This window comes from Lemur catta, chromosome 1 (genome assembly GCF_020740605.2).
Source record: "Lemur catta isolate mLemCat1 chromosome 1, mLemCat1.pri, whole genome shotgun sequence".
Lineage (NCBI taxonomy): Eukaryota > Metazoa > Chordata > Mammalia > Primates > Lemuridae > Lemur > Lemur catta.
This window is the reverse complement of record NC_059128.1, coordinates 273,530,443-273,553,406: the sequence shown is the minus strand read 5'-3', so window position 1 is coordinate 273,553,406 and position 22,964 is coordinate 273,530,443. Positions and strand designations below refer to the sequence as shown.

The 22,964-nt window shown below is 40.5% G+C and overlaps 1 protein-coding gene across 3 annotated transcripts in view; it reads left to right on the top strand.

The window, feature by feature from the left end:
* Nucleotides 1-22,964, top strand: part of TIAM1 (TIAM Rac1 associated GEF 1) — a 275,808-nt gene that overhangs the window by 230,688 nt on the left and 22,156 nt on the right. For 2 of the 3 annotated variants that reach the window (XM_045540534.1, XM_045540532.1), the window contains exons 16-20: nucleotides 3,877-3,980; nucleotides 13,824-14,003; nucleotides 14,807-14,875; nucleotides 15,185-15,310; nucleotides 19,886-19,994. In XM_045540534.1, the coding sequence (XP_045396490.1) occupies nucleotides 3,877-3,980; nucleotides 13,824-14,003; nucleotides 14,807-14,875; nucleotides 15,185-15,310; nucleotides 19,886-19,994 (588 nt within the window). Of the gene's footprint in view, nucleotides 1-3,876; nucleotides 3,981-7,875; nucleotides 8,000-13,823; nucleotides 14,004-14,806; nucleotides 14,876-15,184; nucleotides 15,311-19,885; nucleotides 19,995-22,964 lie in introns of those variants that run through there. The other variant, XM_045540535.1, reaches the window with a different exon arrangement.

Below are 22,964 nucleotides of genomic sequence, written 5' to 3'. Positions count from 1 at the left end.
TCATTTATGGTGCCTTTTGACAAAGAAAAGGTTTTAATTTTAGTAAAATCTGATCTTCAATCTTATATGGTGTATACTTTTTATATCTTGTTTAAGAAATCTTTCCCTCAAGGTAACAGACATTGTTTTCTATATGTTCTTCTAAAAGATTTACAGTTTAGGTTTCATGTTCTGATTTATATGTCTGTTATATGTACTGATTTTTATGAATGGTGTGAATTAGGATCCAAGGTTATATTTCTCCATGTGGGTAATCTACTGTCTTAGAATAATTAATCAAATATTCTATTCCTGTTTCACTGATCTGCAGTGGTACATCTGCTGTGTATCACATGTCCCGATTGACGATGGTTTGACTTACTACTTTTCAACTTCATGATGGGTTTATCAGCACGTAACCCATTTAGGCTGAGGAACATCTGTATGGGGGAGCTGTTCCTGGGCTCTCTGTTCTGTTAGCCTGTTCTGTACTGATTTATATTACTGCAATTTTATAGTATATTTTAATATCTGGTAGGCAAAGTACCCCAATCTTGTTTTTCTTCTCTAAAATTGTTTTTGGCCTTTTTTTCTTTCATAAAAAATTTAGTTCCTAGAGAAATATTGGCAGTACGATGTGCGTGAATACAGATTCTCTGACATTGCATGAGATTTTTATTGTGGCCTAGTTTATGGCCTGTTTGCATAAATTGCTAATCCTTGGGAAAAATGTATATTCACTAATTTCTTGGGAATATTTCTTTGAAATACATTCATGGGTCAAGCTTAATAATTGCTGATGTTTACATCTCCTATATCCTCACTGAATTGATTGTCTGAAATTTATAGAGCTTTCTTTACATTTGCCTAATATATTTTTCAATGCTTTTAATCTTCTGTTTCTTTATGTTTAGGCTTATTGCTTGCGTATAGCATACAGCTGGGGCTTTGTTTTGCAGTGTTTTTTTTTTTTTTCAACTTTACACTTATTTAGAAGATCTGTATATCTTGACTTTCATTTTATTGTGCTCAATTTGTCTTGCTTGTTTTTCCTTCCCTTTCCTGCCCACCTCTAGGCTGCTTTTGTAAATTCCTCTTTCAACTTCTATAACCAATTTCTATTCTTTTAGTTATTGCTCTTAAAATTTTAACATGATTCTTAACATAGGCAGTTTTTCATATAGCAGATAGTGTAAATTTGAACCCCAAACACCATGAGGCCCGTCCTGCGGTCATAATGTCAGGGAAGAAACTTGACTTGCTCCCTCCTTACCCTCCTACCTTGCATTATAAGCAGAATTAGACAAGTTTCCTTTTTTTTTTTTCCCTTTTGCCAGTGAGTACATTTTTCTTTTAATAATTTTGCATCTTTTTAGACTCAGGGGTATAGTTCCTCCAGGGAACCGTATGGGTGTGAGAGATTCAGTCCTAATTCCCTAAGTTGTACTGACCCAACACTTGTTTTTCTGTCTTATGACTTTAAAGTTAAAACCAAAGGCCCGGGATCCTGCTCCTGGGATATGTATGGGTGCATTTTTGATTGTCACAGGGACTGGGGAGTCCTAATAGTGTTTAGTGCCCAGGAGCCAGGGAGCCTAGAGCCAAGTGTACACACGAAGAGCACAATTCTTTTCCAAAAGAATTGTCCCCCTGCTAATGCCAGTGCATTCTCACCGCTTTGAGAAACGCTGCCCTGGGCTTGGGGGTTGGTGGCTAGGACTGCATGGCATGGACACCACCTCCTTCAGCTTCTTCATTCTGGGCTCTGGGAATTTCTTGGAGCTCAGCCGTATGTTTAAAAAGGACACTTGTCCTATTTTATTTAGCATTTCTAAGTATTTTGTAGAAGTAGGGTTTATTTATTTGTGTTTCAGGATACCTAGCCCATAGTATTGTTAGAAATGAAGATCCTTTTATTCGTTTTCCCACGATTTCACAAGCATCAGCTCTGTGTATCCCAGCCGTTGTGTTAAGCTGTGGGGAGATGCAGGGCCAAGACATCTGACTGCACAGCCTGTGAACGGCGCAACTCCGGGAGGTCACCATTCTGCAGGCCATGAAGGGCGCCCTGTCACTTGTGCAGCCTGGCTGCTCTGGATGTGGTGCCGAGCGCGCCGGGCCATCAGAGCACTTCGCCTAGCGCTGTTGGCGCAGGGTCCCTAAATGAGCTCGTCAGCTCCTTCCCATCCGGCAGGGATCAACTCTTGCTCTTCTCTCTGGCCCCAGCACGTAGCTCATTGCCCCCATACACAATAGTCAATCACTTCTGTTTCCATGGGAGGTGACGGTGTGACATAGATGATGTCTGCCGAGTCACCCGAGCTTCCTTCTTTAACCACTACCACCTTATGAGGAGTAATGAAAAGAAGTGCAAGAAAATCGAAGCGCTGGAGCCAGAGCAAGAGGGGAGAGGAGAGCAGACAGAAACCTCCAAGCCATGCAAGGTGCAGTCACTTAATTGGTGATTCATTCCAGCGCAGGGGAAGGGGACTGCAGGAGGCAGCCTTGGTGCCAGGTTTGCTCAGAGGTCTGCCTCCTCCCTAAGTTTCTTGGCCAACTTGGAATCTAAATAGAAAGCTCACGGCTGTGATGGTGTCGCTGGAGTGAGGCAGCCACCTTGCGACTGAGCTAGCTTTCGTCCAAAGTGGCAGAGGCTCCTTCCACTCCCGTTTCGTCTCTCTCCTCTCTTGTCTGATGATAGCGATAGTGCTGTAGTCTCCGGTCCAGTGTCCAGCATATTCTAAGACAGTGGTATTCAAACCACTGTCTTATCAGATTTGGCTAGAGAAAGTTTGCAAATGTTCTAGTCTTTCTACTCCAAGTATGGTTCCTGGACCAACAGTGTTGATTAGCATCACTCAGGGCTGTTGAGAAATGCAGAATCGTAGGCTCAACCCCGTAACTATTGAGTCAGAATCGGCATTTAACACGATCTCTAGGGGATCCAGATGCTCTGTACATTTGAGAAGCCTCCAGAGGAAAGGGATTCTAATGTTCACTTCTCAATGCAGAGAACCACCAGAGTAGGTGGGCATTGAGGAAGCGTGAAAGGAAGAGAGTTGCCCACACTTTTGCGCAGAATATCATGGGAAGAGTGGGTATTATAGGATGTTTACAGTTTGCCAGACTTGGCAGAAACAGACATCACAGGGTTTTTCAGGAAATGGTATGGGACAGTCTGCTATTTGTTGTGCTGCTTCTCTGTATAGTTTATTCAGCTATCTCAGCAATTAATGAATGAATCAGTTAATTTATAATATACAAAATATATATTCTTATATTATAAATTATGATTGTCTTAGCTTGGAGTCCTATAACAAAATACCATAGACTGAGTGGCTCAAACAGCAGTCATTTATTTCTCACAGTTTTGGAGGCTGGGAAGTCCTGTCATCTGGGCACAGGCCTATTCCATCCCTGATGGGGGCCGTTTTCCTGGCTTGCAGATGGCCACCTACTTGCTCCTGTTCCCACGTGGTGGAGAGAGAAAAAGGCTCTGGTTTTTCCCTCTTCTTATGAGGACCCCACCCCCATGACCTCCTCTAAACTCAATTATTTCCCAAACACCCCTCCTCCAAATACTATCACATTGGGAGGTAGGGATTCAACATGAGAATTTGGGGAGGGGGTGGAGACACAAAAGTTCAGTCCATAACAATTACTATATATTATAAAATACATATTGTAAATTGTAAAAACATAATATAAAGTGATACTACTAGTAGTAACAACAAAAACTACCATTTTATTGAGCCAAGATGATGGACCTTGTACTTGGAGGGTCTAACAATGTATGTACACATCGTGAGCTCAGTTCCTTGTCGCCCTCACACAGGGCTGGCTTTTAGCCATTACTGTCCATGTTGACCCATGCTTTCTTCTGACTGCATCTGACAGGGCACAGCCTCGGCAGTGAGCAGGGCAGCAGTGCCGAGACCGCGCCAGAGGACACCGAAGGGCCAGACTTGGAGTCCTCAGATGAGACGGATCACAGCAGCAAGGTGAGAGATTTTCATTTTCACATCCCATGTCTTGAACCACTGAAGAATCGCAGCTGACGTGTCACCCCTGCAGCTGTGTGTGGTTAGAAGGCCTCTCCATGGACAAAGTGTTTTTACTTCTGAGATGTTGCCAAATAGCAGGAGATGAAATCCCAATTACAGCCTTGATAACAAACCCCTACGTGAGAATGTAGGGCAGAAATCACTTGCAATGAAATGAAGTCCTTTTTCTTTAATTCATGCCACCGCGGAGTGCTCAGTTAATGCCACAGGTTTATCCTGTTTTTTTCTTACATCTTTATTTGTGTGCCATGAAAAAGCATCTGAAATGTGAATGATTGCGTCAGCTTTGCTTTCTGGCTACTTAGGGTTTCTTTCTGTAATGAACTCCTTTTGAATTATCTGTGTTCACCTCTTATTAAAGGTGAGCACCTTTCACATTAAAAGGAAAGAAACAATTTTTTTTTAATTCATTCAAAGAGACTGTTCTTTGGTTAAACCCTGTAAGGAAGTTCTTCTTCTAAATCTTTGATGCAAGGCGCTGGAATTGTTGCCCATAATTCATTGTGCTTCTCTTGCACTTCATAAAGAGTTCCATGGGTCAGTAGCCTCTTTTCATCACAGTCTTCAAAACACAATTTAAAAACTGTTACCTATATCCAAAAGACACACTTCCCCCACCATAAAAAGCAATTGCACATGATTATGTTTCTGTGCTTATGCATCTTTTTGTATAATGTTGTTGACATATTTATGTTGATGCTTCTACCTGTCTGCCATTCTTTTGCTTGGCACTTACCGGTCACTTAACCTGAGCAAATCATACAACTTTACAGTTTACCCTTTTTCCTTCATTTGTAAAGTGTGATTTTTGCCTTTGCTTGGTGATTGGATTTTTTTGGTAAGTCAGATAATACAACTATGGGAAAGCTCATTGATAATGGAAATATGCTTTTCAAACATGAACTGTTATTAACAAACCTACATTTCTACATGTTTCCTGTCTTGTCTCCTGTATTTACATATTTCTCTAGGACTTTGTTGGGTGCACATGTTTGACTCTTCAACATCTCGTTTACACATATTCATTTCTCCTTCACCACCATAGGGTAGTCATTCTCGTTGTCTAAGTTGGACAAGATATAAAATTTAATATTTGAAGGTAATGTTAATATTTATAGACTGAAGGGCATTATCTTTTTGGTTATCACTAGAAAGTAGATCAATGGAAATGCACATGTTTCCTTTAAAGCCAAAAAACAAAACAAAAACTGCTTAAAGTTACTTTTTATTTATGTGATCCTTATGTTACTTTTACCCACTTTTTATGGGGGGGTGGGGGTCAGTTGCCATCAAGAGGAACAGATATTTCTATACTGATGTAAGATATTTTGGAGGGTATTTATTAAGTTATTCTATTACAGGACCTTAAAAAATTTAATTTTTAATTTCTAATTGGATTTAGAAAAACCATTTTTGTTCCGTATCTAAACATTTATTTTTGAATATTTTTTAACTTGGATCATTTTTACTTCACTGTAACAGCTCAGTGTTCTCATCTCCTTGTGGATTTTTGAGACAGATTGTTTCCACTTTAAATATAGTGAGTCATGAGGTCATAAACAGAGTCCTCTATAATATGAGGGTCTGGCAGTGGCAAGGAAGGAAGAGGCCCCAGGGCTTTGTTGACTGGTCCCATGTGTCTCTCTGACTTCATGCTTCCTTTTCCAGAAAACAAGGCAGGGGAACTCATCTGGATTAGAGAGGGTCAAATGTAGAAATAGGTGATTCTGTCCCTGGGTTTCTCTGTAGAAATTCATGGTGGGCTTTCTAAAAAAAGGAGAGAATTTTCTCAAAATTATTGATAACAAGTTTGGGTGATGATTTGAATATTTTTAAAGATCATGCAATAGACTGCATTCAAACTATAGGTTCGTATTTCCTTGGAACGCTGTGTAATTCTGTATCTAGAAATACTTCCTAATTTGGGTTTGATTCAGATTTTATCTTCCTTATTAGAAATATTTTATCATGCAACCCAAGTTAGTTAACTAGAATAACCTGTGATGCATTAAATTTCTCATTTAGGATATTTGAAAGCAAAAGCTTTAAGTGAGCAGTTCTTGGTAACTGGGTCCTATGGTGTATTGTTAATAATAAACAGATGTATCATTTATTTAAGGTTTTGTATATATTAGGTATTGTTCCGTATTAACTCATCTCATCCCCATAACACTCTTGAGAGAGATGCTGTTATTTTCCCTATTTTATAGATGAAGATACTGGAACAGAGAGGTTAAGTGACTTGCCTAAGGTCACACAGTTCTATAATGGCAAAACCAATATGCAAACTCAGTTTAGCTACAGGCTTTGTATTGTTAATGCCTATGTTAAAACTACCTTTTGTCCAAATTCTTATGGTCTGGTGTTAAATACCAGGCTTTATTAAAAAAAAGGAATTAATGTATTTGTTGTGCTGTAGGCCAATGAGATATTTAGTGATTGAAACCACTTAAATATTTTCCTAATGCTTAATCTTTCTTTTTTATTTTATATTTTAAAGTAAGAGCAAGCAAATACCTTAAGTTTCTTGATTAAGATTAAATATTTTTTGATGCATCTCCCTTATCAGTGTGTACTTTTTCTTGAGAATAAACTGAAAATTAATTTTTAAATTGTTAGCTGTCTAAATGTGGAAGGATGATTTAGCCTTGGCTGAGCGTAGAAATGTAAATACGTAGGTAAACAGAAACAAGTAATCATTTTTTATTCCACCTGAATATGTAAGAGCTGTTGATTTTGTTGTTGTTGACCATTTTTGCTGTGCTTTCTAAGTGATCTGTTTTACACAATATTGGGCAGGATAAAGAGAAAGTATGCTAGAGTTCTTTGTGGTTTTCATTTTTTTTTTAAATGGCAGTTTTTGCTATGAATGGCCTTTTGGAGTTGAGTGAGTGGATAATTGTGTGCTTGTTGTTGAGCGGTGGTGGCACTGGAATGTCACAGCCAGGGAGCAGGGGGTGGGGCCTTCACACCCAGGGGCAGACCAGCAGCGGCCTTTCTCCTTTGTGAGCCACCTCCTGCCTCTTGCGACTGTGGGTGACAGCCTCAAAAAGCCTCATCACGACTGGCTACTTGTTTCCCTTCTCCTAATAGAAAACTCTTGTTTCTGGAAATGAATGCTAATTAGCTCCAGGCAGTCAAGTCATGTGTCAGGCATTCCAGGCCTCCTGGCAGCCACAGTTTTGTTTTCCATGTAACAAATGTATTAGAATCATTTTCAGGACATTTGCATTCGAAATGACTTCTTTTTCTTATTTTTAATCTGTGTTGTGATTGTCTGAGAAATGTCTGCTTTTGAAACAAAGCAAAAGTGGAAAATGGGAAACTATATAAACTGTTTATAAAAACGTTTTTTTGTTTTTTTTTTTCTTTTTTGCTGTCTGCTCCTGACTGGCTGAGGAATGCCTTCAAAGTTGTCAGAGCCGGCAGGTTTAATATTCCTGTGCAGTGCATGATGCTGGCCAATCAGCTGATCTGGGCTGCAGGGCAGAGACGCTCGCATCCCCGGGAGGCGTTTTGTGCTGTGTTTTCCTGCCTGCCTCAGCTCTCTCTCTTTCTGGAACTTTTGTTGTTTAGCCAGGTGAAATCAAAGCAGGAGTTCTGGTCCACAGTTTAGCCTTTGATAGCCTCCCAGGGGGGCCTGACGGGAAGCCGGTGCAGCTCTCAGGTCGCACTGTCGCTGTCCTTGCTGCATTGAGATGTGGCCGTAGGTTTTCATGGGAAACCCAGCCTGGGACATCCATATGAGAGGATGCTCTCTTCAGAGCTGGAAGGTGCTTGGTGCCCTGGGAGTGTTTTAAGAAACTTCTCTTTCCGTGCTGAGCACGTCAGGTGGTAGAATTAATTACCATGAGAATATATTCCTGATGATGTCTGCCCTGTGGAAAATAAAGCGCAAGCCCAGGACTGAAAACAATGACAAGTCCGGTGACTCTATATATCGGACCCTTCATCTGGTGAGCGCATTTGCTGTTTGAATTCTATCTTGCTAGCCTTGTTTATGTTGTGACTTTGCAGCTGAATTGTTCAGCCCAAAGGATGGTGATTATAGTTGTCCCATTTCCCCAAATTTTATCCTTTTGCCCTCTGGCCCCCCTTGTTGATAGAGAACATATATTGTAGGATTTTTTTTTTTTTTTTGGAGGGCAGGGGGATGAGCAATTGGTGTGGAGTTGAATTTGCCTAGAATCTTTACATTTATCTACTGTTTTATACTTAAATGGCAGAAAGATGTAGTCTGTATTTTTTGTTTGATTAATTGTCACTGGGATTGTTTCCCTTTCTTTTGATTATTGAGAGTTTGTGTTTTGTGTTATATGCATGGTGAGTCTCTCCCATCCCCCCATCAGATTGGGTAGTCGGGTGTTAGGCAGGTGGCTCTGGAAACAGGATGTTCCACTTGCCTCTTTCTATAAAGCTTTAGGTGTTTTGACTTGATTTCTGCTTACTTGAGAAGGAGACAGATACAGAAGTGTTGGCTCAGGGGATGTGTTAACGGTTTAATGTCAACTGACCTATTTGAACAGGTCTGTTCCTGTGGTAAATGTTAACTCTGCAATAAGAAAATGTAGTGGGTTAATGGCAAGAAATAATTTAACAAAATCAAACTAAACCTTTTAATAGTAAATTATTAATCTCGGAGTCTGACGACGATTACATTTTGTGTCGTTTAATGAAACTTAAACTTTGACAGTGAGTGGGTCTGATTTACCCAAATAAGCCTTAAGTCCCTTCTCGGATGTTTCTTCTTTGAAGTTTGTTTAAGAGGAAACTGACAAGGTGCTAGAGAACTGTATGGATTATCGTTGTATATAATGTCTCTGAAATTATGGAGTGCATTGTCCCCAAAAAAGCTTAAGTAAAGGCTATAAGATTTTAGGCCACTCTGGCCCCTTTTAAATCTGTGGGATGTGTTAAATCGGTCAGACTCAAAGACCAGTTTTAGAACTGTGAACTCATCTAGAGTTAGAAATTGCCTTTAGTGATTGCATAACAGGAAGAGCTTAAACAGCTGGGTGGCTTGAGTGGCTAGCGTGTACTTAAAAGTCTACCCCCTCTTTCTGTACTTTCTTTTCATCTTCCACAGGGGGAAAGCGATATTATAAACATGGAGTGTCACGCTGGCCTCAGTAAAGTGGCCCATTTCCTCTTGCCATTGTCCTCTTCTTCTCTGTATGTTGGTCGGATAATTCTTAGTCCTGACAGGGGAACAGTTCTGCTACCCTCTAACAATTTTAAACTCTCAAATGCCTGTAAGTGCTTTCTGGTTTCCAGGGTGACTGATTGCAGTCTTCAAGTGGGGAGAGGTTTGTATTTTTCCTGCTGGAGAAACCTGGTCTGTCTTCCCCTTGCAGAAGTCCTTAGCTGCTTGTCCCAGATGCTGGAAGCATGGCTTGTGGGAGCATGATGAGAACCTCCCGTTGAGGCCACCTTTCTGGGCACCCTTGGGAATGACGGGAGTGCCACCTAACACCCAGTGATGGGGCGGGGCAAAGCCCTGCACTCAGCTCCTCCCACATTCTGCCTCGTGGCTAAGCTACCTGTGTAGGTCCTGGTGGATTTCGATGTAAAGAAGTTCGGCCATGATGAGGGGCAACGGGGATTTAAAAGCTGGGCCACAATGTATAAAAATCTCTACCTTAAAGGTATTCTAAAGAAGACCCGCATTTCATACTTCCTTCAAAGGACATTTTTTGGGTAATACTTTAATAAAACCAAGTTCTCAAACTTGATGCTGCCCTTTTAAGTTGTTTCCAAGCAAAACATTGAGCCTGTAAAATAAACTCCCCTGACAACATTTATATGCATCGTAACTTGTAATTCTATGGTACTTTTTAATTCTTTATTCAAATAACATGCAGTTGACAATAAAGAGATTATATCTATTTGGACTCAGTCCCTTGTGATATACCTAAGAGTTTGTACCTTGAGTCAGTGAACCAGGCTGCCAGTGGAGAAACCTCTCTGCCCCTTGCTCAAGTTCAGAGATCACTTGGCTAAGTCTGTCCTAGGCTTAGGAATGTGTCTAATAAGCAATGGATGCTTAAGGCTCTGAACTCTCCGAAGAGGACCCAAGGGAATTTTTAAGTGTCCCTTGGGATGCTTAAGGTATTTCCTAATATTAATATAATCCAAGACTTGGCTCAGGGGTGTGACAGGAGGAAGGTGAGTAACCTGGCTGTTTGCAGGTGAGGTTGGGGTAGGAGACAGGTGAGTTTAGGGCACTAAAGCCCCAGCCCATATTTTACTAGCTTAAGTTTTCCCTCTATATAGGTCTGGTTAAAACTAAAGATGCCAAACTTTAGAGGAGATGGTGAATTTTACACAGGCAAAGTCAGGAACCCTATTCACACTCTTAAAAATGGAAATCTCAAAGTAGTTGTGGTGAAACAGAGGAAATGAAAACCCAGAAACTCCATCCCATACCTTCTGTTATTCTTCTACTGATATATAACTGAGAGTGGTGAGAATCGGAAGCACAAAGGAAAGTGTATTTTGGAATTTCCTGTTTTTGATGTGTGTCAGATCCCCATGTTTATGATGTTTGCCTTTTGTGAACTCATGGGACATACTTGGTATAATATATAAAGACACTGATTTCACATGGATAATTTATTTGAATGATAGAAGTGCAGAAAGTGTACTATACCTCTACAGCAAGCAGGTCCTTGAATAATGTTGTTTTTGTTTATTATCCTTTCATTATAATGTTGATGAGAAAAAAATTGACTTCCAGATAGGGCCTCTGTCTATTTGGAGTTTGCACATTATCCCCGTGGCTTTGTGGGTTTTCTCTGGGCACTCTGGTTTCCTCCCACATCCCACAGATGTACACATTAGGTTAAATGGTGTGGCTAAATGGTCCCAGTCTGCCTGAGTGTGTTTGTGTGTGTGTGTGTGTGTGTGTGTGTGTGTGTGTGTGTGTGCCATGTGCACACGCCCTGCCATGATGGAACAGTATCTTGTCCAGGGTTTGTTCTCACCTTTTGTCCTGAGCTCCTGGGGTAGACTCTGGCCACCCAGGACTAGAATAAATGTGTTATAAAATGAATGAATGAATGAATTCAAATTATTGTGAAATATTACTAAAAGTTTATAAAGTATGTGATAATTATACAAATGCATGACAATAAATGATGCGATAAGAAAGATTTGTTCTGGGTAGTTTTGAACTGCCTGGTGGTAGGAGGTGCTTCTTGCAATTTTTACTTTGCAAACATTTATTCCTTGATTTAACCTACCACACTACAACCACTGTCACTCGCTGATTTACCAAAAGTTGGGTAAATAATTATCTTGTTTTTTAACTGTCTTAAATGTATGTATAGCTCACATTTATTTAATATCTGTAATCTTTAATATTAGAAGTGTTTTGGTCTTTACTTAGAAGTTTGGTGATGTTTTTGTGACCAGATATATGCAGTAGTAACTTAACTTGTTTATATCAATTAGCCTACGGCAATTTTGGTTTCTTTATACATCATTTACCTTAAAGTTGCAGTTTCTAAGAATCTATGGATGATTCTAAGTGAGGACTTACTGTAATGGACTGCAATGATGGATGTATTTGTTATAAGTAATAGTTTTGCTATTAATTTGTGTGAAGGACACACAGCTGGGGTTATAGTTGGAACACTTTAAAAAGCATTGTGTAAGCATAGGTGCCACTTATACATTTGTTGTGTTAGGTTAGGTTCCTTTGCCAGGTGCCAAATCAAAGCAACAGAGGAGAGTTTGGGATGCGATGGAGGGGCAGGGTGTTTAGTCGTCAGCTGTTGCCACCAGCTGTCCGTGGGATTTTTTCATTTTGGTGAGAGTTTTTTTCTTTCTCATATAACTATGCTATAATGAGTTGCCTATTACAGCGATCATTAGATCATCTCAAAGACAAGTGAACATTTTTGTTAAAGTGGATGTATTTTTTCCTTTTCAGTTTTTAAGACAAAGCCCTGTTTGTGTATTTCATGATGATGCTGAGGTAGTAAAATCCTAGCATAACTAAATAAACCTGTTTAGTTTATTTCTACCCAAATAAGCTTTGATTAAAAACACCTGGTCTTTCTTTTTTTCACAGCCTTATTGAGATCTAATCCACATACCATAGAATTCAGCCCATTTTGTTAAGTTTTTCCGGTCAGTCACCTAAGGGAGAATTGTCTGAGGGGATATTCAATGTTTGAAACACACAAATCCACAGAAAACTTTGGATAGTGCCAGTGATAGGTTACTGATGCCTTCTGGCATGTAGGACCAGGTTTAGTATTAGCAACAAAGCTGTGATGAATCTAAGAGAATTGGAACGATAATTATGTGATGTTGGTCCTGGCCTCTCGTCTTTCCTGTCCGGACTCTGCTGCTAATGCATGCTTGTTAGGTCCTGATTTTCCCTGTCCTCATTCCAGACTTTCTTCCCTTTTGGATATGCTAATGAGGGACAGGCTCTTTAAAGTTAGCTGCCTTCCTCTATGTTTAAAATTGCCCCGTCCAACACACTTGGTTTTAGCTTTTCTGCCCTACATAAAATGCCAGCCTTGACTTGCAGCTCTGTGCACCAACTGTTGTGTTGGGCATGGTGTTCTTCTCTGGTAAGTGGGTGATGGAAGAAGTAATTATTTATTTGTACCTGTATTTATTAGAAATACCTTGGGTTGAATTCAACAGGAGCAGAAGAGTATGAGAAGGCAGCCACTACCTTCAAGGAGATACCCATTAAACGTTCCTAGAGTGGTGCATTGGAACAAATATTAATGAACTAGATTTTTGTGCTACAAAATAGCCTCTGGAACAATCCCATAGAGAGCTTTAAAAAATGTGGATATGTGTACATTCCACCCCAAAGATTCTGATTAAATTGATCTGGGGTGTGCACAGGGCATTGGGATGTTTCAAAGCTCCCCAGGTGATTCCAACATGCCGCCAAGGTGGAGAACTACCTTGGCTTATGGGTTTTTCAGCAGCCCATGCTTTGGAGAACTATTTTGTTGCATAACTTGAAAAGTTGGAATTTTAGAATCCTAGAATCCTGAATTTCAAAAGCAACCTTTATGATCTGCACCTCATTCATCCCAGGTGGTGGTGGGGTGGAGACTGGGATTTCCTACTGAGCCTGTTTCAGAACTAACTCCCTTCTTCTTAGAGGGGAGCAATATCTTTCTGCGTTTAGAGAAGCTGGAGAGATAGAAACTTTTTGTTTTTTTAATGTGTGAGTATCTGTTCAATTTAAACAGAGACAGGAAGCATCTTAGCTTGTAAAATCATTTTTGTAACATTGCAAAGTAAGAAGATAGTGTACTGAACTGAGAGTCTGATTATTAATTACGGGTGAAATGCAGTTAACTTCTCTGTCTCCTGATTTATCAGCTTCTTGCACAGTGGTTAAGATCATAGGCTTTGGAACCAGACCGCCTGGTTCAAATCCCAGCTCTGCCACTTCTGTGCTGAGTCATCTTGGATGAGTTACTTAACCCCTCTGGGCCTCCATTGCCCTAACTGTTAAATGGGAGTGATAATAGCTCTGACCACCTGGGAGGATAAAATGCATCACGCCAGTGCCTGACATGCGGCTGAGCGCTCAGTACATATTGGCAATTGTTATTATGAGTGTTTTGAGCATGTAAGGAGCTCTCCCATGGGTGGAGCAGTTTGGGGAAACAAGAGGTGTCATTCCTACATGACAGCTCATTAACCAGCAAGAACACCTCCAGGAGGGACAGGTTTCAGACCCCTCTCTCTAATGAGGGATAATGACCTCTGCCTTCCCTTTTCCCCTGTGCTCTGAAGAGCACAGAACAGGTGGCCGCGTTTTGCCGCAGTTTGCATGAGATGAACCCCTCTGACCCGAGCCCGTCTCCTCAGGACTCCACGGGGCCTCAGCTGGCCACCATGAGACAACTGTCGGACGCCGATAAGCTGCGCAAGGTGATCTGCGAGCTCCTGGAGACGGAGCGCACCTACGTGAAAGTACGTCTTCCCCCCTCGCCCCCTTCCCCGCGGGGCCTTCTCTGCTTCCCCTTCTGGAAGGAATGAAGTTGGTGTGTCTCTACCGTTTTTGACCAACAACAAAGTCACATCGAGTAATGAGTATCTTGGTCTCTCGTGGAATTTAACCTTTGCTCTGAATGTTAAAATCTCCTTTAGAGTTTCAAGGAAGTTTGTCAATTCTTACAGCGATTCAGTGATGTGTGTATAATGGAGAGAAACGAGATGGTGAATGTTAAGTGATCCCTCTGACCTTCCTAAATATGTTGTTGAGCTAATACTAAAACTGAATTTAGTTTTTTGGAAACTTGAAAGTATTACCTTCACCATCTGAGTCTAGGCAGAAGGGTGTTGGGTCTGTTGTCTTTGTATGATCAATTGTTCTGACATCCAGTTATGTTCCCCATGTGACAGCAGTGTGATCTGTTTAATTACGTATATTTTATTCTTTAAATCAGGGGATAGCAAATTATGACCCTCGGGCCACATCCAGCCTGCTGCCTGTTTTTGCAAATAAAGTTTTATTAGAACACAGCCACGCTCGTTCCTTTATGTATTATGTGTGCCTGCTTTTGTGCTACCACAGCAGTTAAGGGGTTACAATAGAAACCACGTGGCCTGCAGAGCCTCCGATGTTTACAGAAAAGGTTGGCTCACTCCTGCTTTAAGGGGCCTAAATGACCTAATGTCTATAGTGTTAGCATCTGGGACATGATCTATTTGTTCTCCTTTAGATTCTTTGTAGACTTCTAGATGTGCTAATGAGGTATCCTTTCAACCCTCAGGACTTAAACTGCCTCATGGAGAGATATCTGAAACCGCTTCAAAAAGAAACTTTTCTCACGCAAGATGAGGTATGGTGGAAATCGTCTCCACTTTGTCAGGGTCACCCTGCAGTTTGACTTGTTGGTAAAAAGGAAAAAATGGCAAGCACACATCACACTGAAAGCCTTTTGAATTCATTCAGTTGTAATAAATAGATCAAATTATTGCCTGTTAAGCCTTGGTGTGTATTTGGGGAGTAAGGAGCTGTCCCACCCTCTGGTTCTGGGATCATTTTCTTAATTGATAAGAATGATAGAAGAACTTTGGAATCAGATACAAATAAAGTTTCTGAAGAACATTGAAATAGGAGTTAGATTAAATTCTGCTTTATTTTCCAGCTTGATGTGCTCTTTGGAAATTTAACTGAAATGGTAGAATTCCAAGTAGAATTCCTTAAAACTCTAGAAGATGGGGTGAGACTGGTACCTGACTTGGAAAAACTTGAGAAAGTCGACCAATTCAAGGTAAGTCTCATCTTCACATAGGGCAAAGCTGCCTCCCAGCGTCGCGGTGGATCATCCTGTGGGTCAAGTTGAATGTCCTGGTAGCACATGGTGGAGGCTTTATGATCTGCTTGGTTCCTTCTCATGCTTGTGGTGTTGATGTCTTCGTTAGACTGTCACATTGGGGTCAGTTCCTTAATGGAATTGGAGAGGGGGAGTGAGTGTGTCTTGCTGGTCTGACTAAGGGAAAACCAGTGCCATCCACTTGCGTTAAACTGGTGCAGCTGCTGGTTTTTACTTTGGAAGATGTACCAACCTTGACTTTTTGTTTGCAAGGGGGACTTCAATATTTTAGCTATTAGCAAATTAGAATCACACCCTCAGTCTCTCAGTAAACAAATTAATTTATCCTGTTCTGGGAACCTTTGCTTAATGGAAATGCTTATCATTATCCAGGAGGAAGACAATCTTCTAGCACACAGTGTCCTTGCAAGCCTAATGAGGATTTATGACTAGTGCCTTAGGAAGGATGCGTATGGCTTAATTCCTCTTCCCTGGTTGGCTTTCTTTTACTGCAGAGATTTCCTGTGCTGTATCTCCAGTTGGCACAACTCATTGATTCATGTGTTGGCTTATATATCACCCATGCATTATTAATTGAGGTATAATTGGCAAACAATAACTGCACATAAAGTGTACAGTATGAATTTTCTCTCTTTCTCTCTCTCACACACATACACGTACCTATGAAAACATCACCACAATCAGGACAATGAACATAATTACCACCCCTGGATAATTAGGGAAGTCTTTTCCTGCCCCTGTGTGATTTCTCTTTCCTGCCTCTTGCTGCCTGCCCCGCACCCAAGCTCTGCTTTCTGTTACCGTAGTTAGGTTTGCATTCTGGAATTGTATATAGCTGGAATCCTACATGTACCCTTTTTTCTATGCAGCTGCTTTCGCTCTGCATGGTGACATTGGGAGCCATCCGTATTGCTGCATGTATCAACAGCTCATCCCTTTTTATTGCCGAGTAGTCTTTCATCGTATACCTACATGCCGCTGTTATCCTTTCACCTTTGCTGGGCATTTGAGTTGTTTCTCATTTTTAGCAATTGCAAATAAAGCTGTTATGAACATTTGCACACAAGCTTTAGGGTGAATATATGCTTTCATTTCTCTCGAGTACCTAGAAGTTGGAATGTTTGGGTCATACGGTAAGTGTGTGTTTAACTTTTTAAGAAATTGCCAAACTGTCTCCCAAAGTGGTTATCCCATTGTTCCTCCTCACTCTGCTGAGGAGGTCATGATCACTCTTTTTAATTTTAGTCATTCTAACAGGTATATAGTAGCACCTCATTGTGATTCTGATTCTAATTTCCCTAATGACTTATGATAATGAGCATCTTTTTATGTGCTTATTTGCCTTTAGTATGTCCTCTTTGGTGAAGTGTTTTTTCCAAATCATTTACCCATTGATTTTACTGGGTTGTTTCCTTGCATTGAGTTTTGAGAATTCTTTGTATATGCTGAATATAAGGCCTTTAATAAGTGTAGGATTTATAAATATTTCCTGGCAGTCTCAGGCTTGTCTTTTCATTTTCTTGATAGTATCCCTCAAAGAGCAGAAGTTTTAAATTTTAATTAAATACAGTTTTTCATATTTTTTTTTTGGATCATACTTTTGGTGTCATTTCTATGAATTCTTTGCTTAAAGCAGGATCATAGTTTTCCTATGTTTTCTTTTAGATGTTTTGTAGTTTGGGGATTTACGTTTGGCCTCTGATCTATTTTGACTTGAATTTGTTAAGAATAGGGCAAGGAATTTCTGGATACCCTTCACCTGGGCTTCCCAAATGTTAACATTGGACTATATTTGCTTTATCTTTTTTCTCCCTCTTCTGTATGTATGTATATGTGTGTGTGCATGTGTGTATATAAAATATTTTCCTTGTGAACCATTTAAGAGTCAGTTGTAGGCATAATACCCCCTTAACCCTAAATACTTCTCATAGTTCATTTTTGTGTTCAAAGATTGTTTGACTTAGCTCATTTTCTCCCCTCTTCATGGTGGTTATGCTATCCATTTGAAATAGTTTGGGTCACTGTCTCTGTTTATAATGGTACCTATTTTCTAAATTAATAAATTAATAATTAAGGTGGTAGAACACATAATATAGGCGAGTAGTTTGTCAGTAAATCAAAAATGTTGCTTAATGTGGAGCATAGTAAAAACAGATATTGACATACTTTAAAACGCTTTGTTTTAACATAAAATGTCTAACATTCATTGTAGGCATTTATATATCTTTTGCCGGCTGGTCGAGTTTAGGTCCAGTTAATCACTTAAAGGATTAACAGAAAGGAGATTTTGGTTAACAGAACTTTGACATAACACAAGCATATTGTGAGCGGTGTTATTTTAGGGAGGGATTGGACCATTGATTCTTTTAGCTACAGGTGGGGCATCTCAAATCTGGAAATCTGAAATCTGAACTGCTCAAAATCTGTAACTTTTTGAGTGCCAGCGCAATGCTCAAAGGAAATGCTCCCTTGGGATTTCAGATTTTCGGATTTGGGATGTTCGACTAGCAAGTATAATGCAAATATTCTAAAATCCGAAAAAATCTGAAATCTGAAACAATTCTGGTCCCGGGCATTTCGGATCAGGGATACTGAAGCAGTACTTCCACACTAAACAGTCACTCATCTAAATTCCATTTGAGCGGGACCCCCTTCACAGACCTTCCCTTTGCTGCTTATGACATAATCTGATGATCTCCGTTCCATCTGCGATGCAAGACTCATGAAGGACGCTGAGTGTGCCCTGCCTGCAGGCTTCTCTCCAGTTCCTCTGAGTCTGTTTCCAGACAGTCACTGTTTGCTCTTAAACCTGTTGCTGTTGGTTTTCACAGTTGCTGTTCTGTTTTAATCCTGATTGTTTACTTGGCTACAAATATAAAAACTTGTTAAAATGTTCAGACTGTGTTGCATAGAACACTAGTCTCGAGCAGTATCAGAAAGAAATAATTAGTTCTGAGGTCAAATAAGTTTTGATAAAATTTCCACTTGGAAATTTCCACTTTGCAATGTACACCAGCTACAAGAAGAGAAACCTTGAGGAACTAGAGTCTTTTTGGGGGGAAATATAGTCTTTGTGTATAAACTCCTCATGTTTGTGTACACTGTGTGCCCTGAGATCAATTTTTAAAGCCAGAATAATAAAATGTTTTTTATTAATACCATAATGTTTTATCTGTGGTTACTATATGGTAACTGTAAGTGCTTAATAAATGTCAAGTTAAAAAAATGAATGATTTTAAGATGGGCAAACGGGGGGATTACATTTAGAGCATTTTCTTACACAGCTTGCCTTGTTTAATTTTTGAGTGTGGCTGGAAGGATAACCATAGCTCACAGGGACGGATGGCTCTTGTCAATGCCCTCTCAGCCACGGGGTAGGGGCTGGGGAGGGCTTGACAAGTACAGGAGGAAAAGTAGAACATGTAGGAAGAGAATTTAGGCCTCCGATGATTAATTATGAGTGGTTTAAAAATTATATTTTTGTTATCATAGTAGACAAACTATCCAAATTCTCTGTGTTGTTCATTAGATAAGTTGCATTTTGGGGAAACCAGTTTATCACTTAAATCCAAAACCTTATTTCTTTGCTTGAAACCAAACTTATAATTTAAGCCTGAATAAGCAAAGCCTGTCTCTAAACAAGACAAGATCAGTGTGAAACTCATAGAAGATATTTTTTCTGAGGCCTCTTTCATATATATATATTACACACAAGATATAAGATATTCGTATTACATAAAGATTATATGCTATATATAAAATACTATGTATCATATATAAGATATTATATATAATATGTAAGATATATATCGTATGTAAGATACTATATGTAGGATATTTTATATATTATATATAATGCATAAGATATTTTATGTATATAATATATATATATAAAATGTATGGGATTAAAAGTACCTGCCCAGGCATATTAAAGGCCTGCTGGGGAAGGCCTGCAGCTGGGTCAGGATGTACAGGCTGGGGGGACAATACCGAATTTCCATAGTTGAGCGTATTGCTTTCACATTGCTTGCGTTCTTACCTACTCCCTGCTGGCGGAGCAGGTGTAGATTTGGAGAGTGTGGAGGTAGTGATCAGAAAAACATTTTTTCTCTTTCAGGGAGTGTGAGCATTTCCTGCATTTATCTGGTTTGTCACGTCTGTCTCCCAACAGGAGCTAATGAGAGAATTGAGGAGATTTCTGCCTTTTCCAAAACATATATTTTCTCATCAACATTCAGACGTCCCAGATAGGTCATTAAAAGACACTGCCCTGGAAAGCCAGGGACATCTCCACTATAAATACTGAGAAGACAAAATCCAACATCTGTTACACAAATTTGTATGCCCACATACTTTCTGGTGGCCAATTTTAGGGCATTAGTGAGCAAAGAAAGGCTCTGGCAGGCTTGGGTGAAGCTGATCTGTGGGGCGGGCCAGGGGACGTGAGCTCCTGCTAACAGTTCTAGATGAGGCAGAAAACCAACCAACCATGCCTTTTCTCGTTAAATCCAGAAAGTGCTGTTCTCTCTGGGGGGATCCTTTCTGTACTATGCCGACCGCTTCAAGCTCTACAGTGCCTTCTGCGCCAGCCACACAAAGGTTCCCAAGGTCCTGGTGAAAGGTAAGGCCTCTGACTGGGTGGCAAGGGGGTGCGTCACTTCACAATTCACGTTTGTGTGGCAGACTGTGGTTGGGGACTTTTGGACCGCGTCATTGATGTGCCAGACAGATACTTCAACAAGACACAATATGGGAACTGAAAAGTGAAATGCAATCATATCTTGAATTAATAGTTTTGTCAGTTTCCATGGCAAATTTTGGGCCAGAATTAATGGGTCATTTTGCTGTTATATAGGAACACAGGTGGTTTAGAAATTCCCTGTGTTTTTCCTATTTTTCATTAATTTCTACTATAACCCACCACACTTCAAAACAGTACGTCCTCACTTAACATTGTTCGTAGGTTCTTGGAAACCGCAACGTTAAGCGGTACCTCACACAGCAGGTCCTCGACTAACGTTGTTTTGTTGTGATGTTGATGAGAAAAAGAATTAGTTTCGTTATCTATCATGTTGCTTAAAGTCATAGTTTCCAAGAACTCACCGACAATGTTAAGTAAGGACTTACTGTATACCTTTTTGTGGAATTTCATCTTTCCTTCACCTACTTTTATTCCTGAAAGTGTGATAACAGCTACCAAAATTACTTCTAAAGCTGTTTCAGTTATTCCCCAAAATTGCTCTGGTTGCAGTTATTTTTGTGCAGAACGAAGTAGAATTTTTATACTGGCAAGCTGCTTTTCTTAAGAGAAAAAGATGGAACATTCTGAGAATCTCCAGAAAAGGTAGTTGTGTTTCCACAGTTCCACAGTGTAGTGGTTGTTGATGGTAAAAGCATTAAAGCAACATTCTCTTGGCAAACCAAAGAACCAACAGAAAATTTGATTTCAAAGAATCTCTAGAAATCAGACTGCTGTTCCATAATACTTCCCTGTCGCTGCCAAGTAAACAGCTGCTGATCAAGTCCCTGGACATGTAAATAATGTACGTGTGTTGTGTTTATGTTTGCTGCCAAAGAGAACTAGTTCGAATTAATTTAAAACCTATTGTAGGAAATATTACTACAATACGGGTCTCTGGATAACAAAAGAGCCTGCCCCAGATAAAGACAGACTTAGTGGTAGTGGTAGTGATCGTCTATACAACAGCGTTCTAGCGGAGCCCAAAATTTAAAGGGGACCTGGGAATTTCCTTGTCATGCTGCCTGACCCTTGCCATGTGCTGTATTGGTCATAGAGTTGTGTGTGTGTGTGTGTGTGTGTGTGTGTGTGTGTGTGTGTGTGTGTTTATTTAAATATTTTTATTGAATACTAATTATTGTGAGATTGTTAAAGTGACAATTTTAGAGTGCTTTGCCCTACAATGAAATTATATACCCATTACAGTCCTTAGAGCAATTTGTGTTATTTTTAATCACTCAATTAGATTAAATTCTGCCCCCGTGGATTTTTCTTAATTCAATAACATTATTTTTGCACCTGAAAAATATTATAGTATCTTTCAAAACTACCCCTTAAAACGGTATGACCCACATTTTTCTAATTGTGAAATGAGCCAAGAGGCTGAAGAGAACTCTTTGAGAACAACAAAAGTACACGTCTGTGGTTCCTAGCAGACTCGTGAGAGGTTGCATGGGAGTGGCGCTCCTCTGCCGCAACAAGCGCTACGAACTGGGCCCTCTTGTGTTCTAATGTGAAAGGCAGTTGGTGGGTTCAATACCCACAGCCATACAGAGACTTAAGGATTTTTTGTGGAGAGGGTACCTAGGCCCCTTCTAGACATGGTCCAAGACTTAGGATGCCCTAAGAAAGCCATAGCTTCCTTGTGCACGGGCCCCAGCCTGGCCTGGCTTCCCTGGCACCCGGGCCAGTTGGTCACTTATCCCCAGTGTCCTTTCTCTCCAGGGATTTGTTCTTTGCAAGGAGAAGAAATGGTGCCAATCCAAAGAGTCTGATCCTCTTAATGGTGCTTAAAAGGGGTAAAAAGATTGTGGTCTTCCCCCACGATTGCTGTTTTTCTTAATTGAATAAAGACAGAAGAATCACTTTACAGTTTCATGACACCCTTTTGCAATATCTTTAACCTTAGCTCCTACTCTTAACCAGTGGGAATGGAAATACATTTTTATCAGAAGTATAAATATTAATAAAATATATGCCCGCTGGGTTTTGGGGGGTGGAGAGGGAGGTTATTTATTTATTGAAGGAATTTTTGAGTTTCTGTTATATGCTGGGTGCTGTTTGGAATAGTATCAAGTCACTGGAGTGCTATATTTAATTTCCAGTGGGCAAAAGGTGTCCAGATGAATACTTAGGTTCTGCGTGTGAAGAATGCTATGTTCACATGTTGATTGTGTTCACGTACTGGTTCATCATAAAGGATACAGCTCAGGAATAGCCAAATGGAAGAGAAACAAGGGCAAGGTATGGGGGAGGGTGTTTGTAGGGCTCATGCGCCACCTGGAACATGCCACAGCCTGGAAGCTCCATATGACCACTGTTAAGTTGCTTGGATATGTGGTCCTTTCTGCTTCCCATATTTTGCCACCCCCATTCTTTTGCACCCAGAAGGCATTCCCGCTCATCCACTGGCAGGTACCTCTGCACGTTGGGGCCCCACAACTCCCCAGGCTGCTCTCTGAACCAGCTGAGACCCAGATGAGAGCAAGGCTGGGGAGGAAAGTGCTGCCCGAGCTGTAACTGTCAGATCCTGTCCTGCAGATGCTAACAGGTCGTAGCGCCCAGTTGACGTTGAACAGATCACTGTGGGAGATCCAGCCTCACCCCACTTAACCAGAGCTGCAGGGAGCTGCTCCTTCTGTGTTTTCCTGCATTTTTTTCAAAGGAGGTTCTACCTGCAGTGAAATGCTTGAAAGATTAGGAAAACCAGGGTAAGGAGCGTTCAAAATGTAGGTTTTATTGTTATTCAGCTATGGCGAGGCCAGCAGATCACGTCACAGTCCCCAAGAGAAGGGGGCACCCCGCGCCACACGGGGCCACATGGGGAGGTACCAGGGTTGCTCAGGAGGCAGA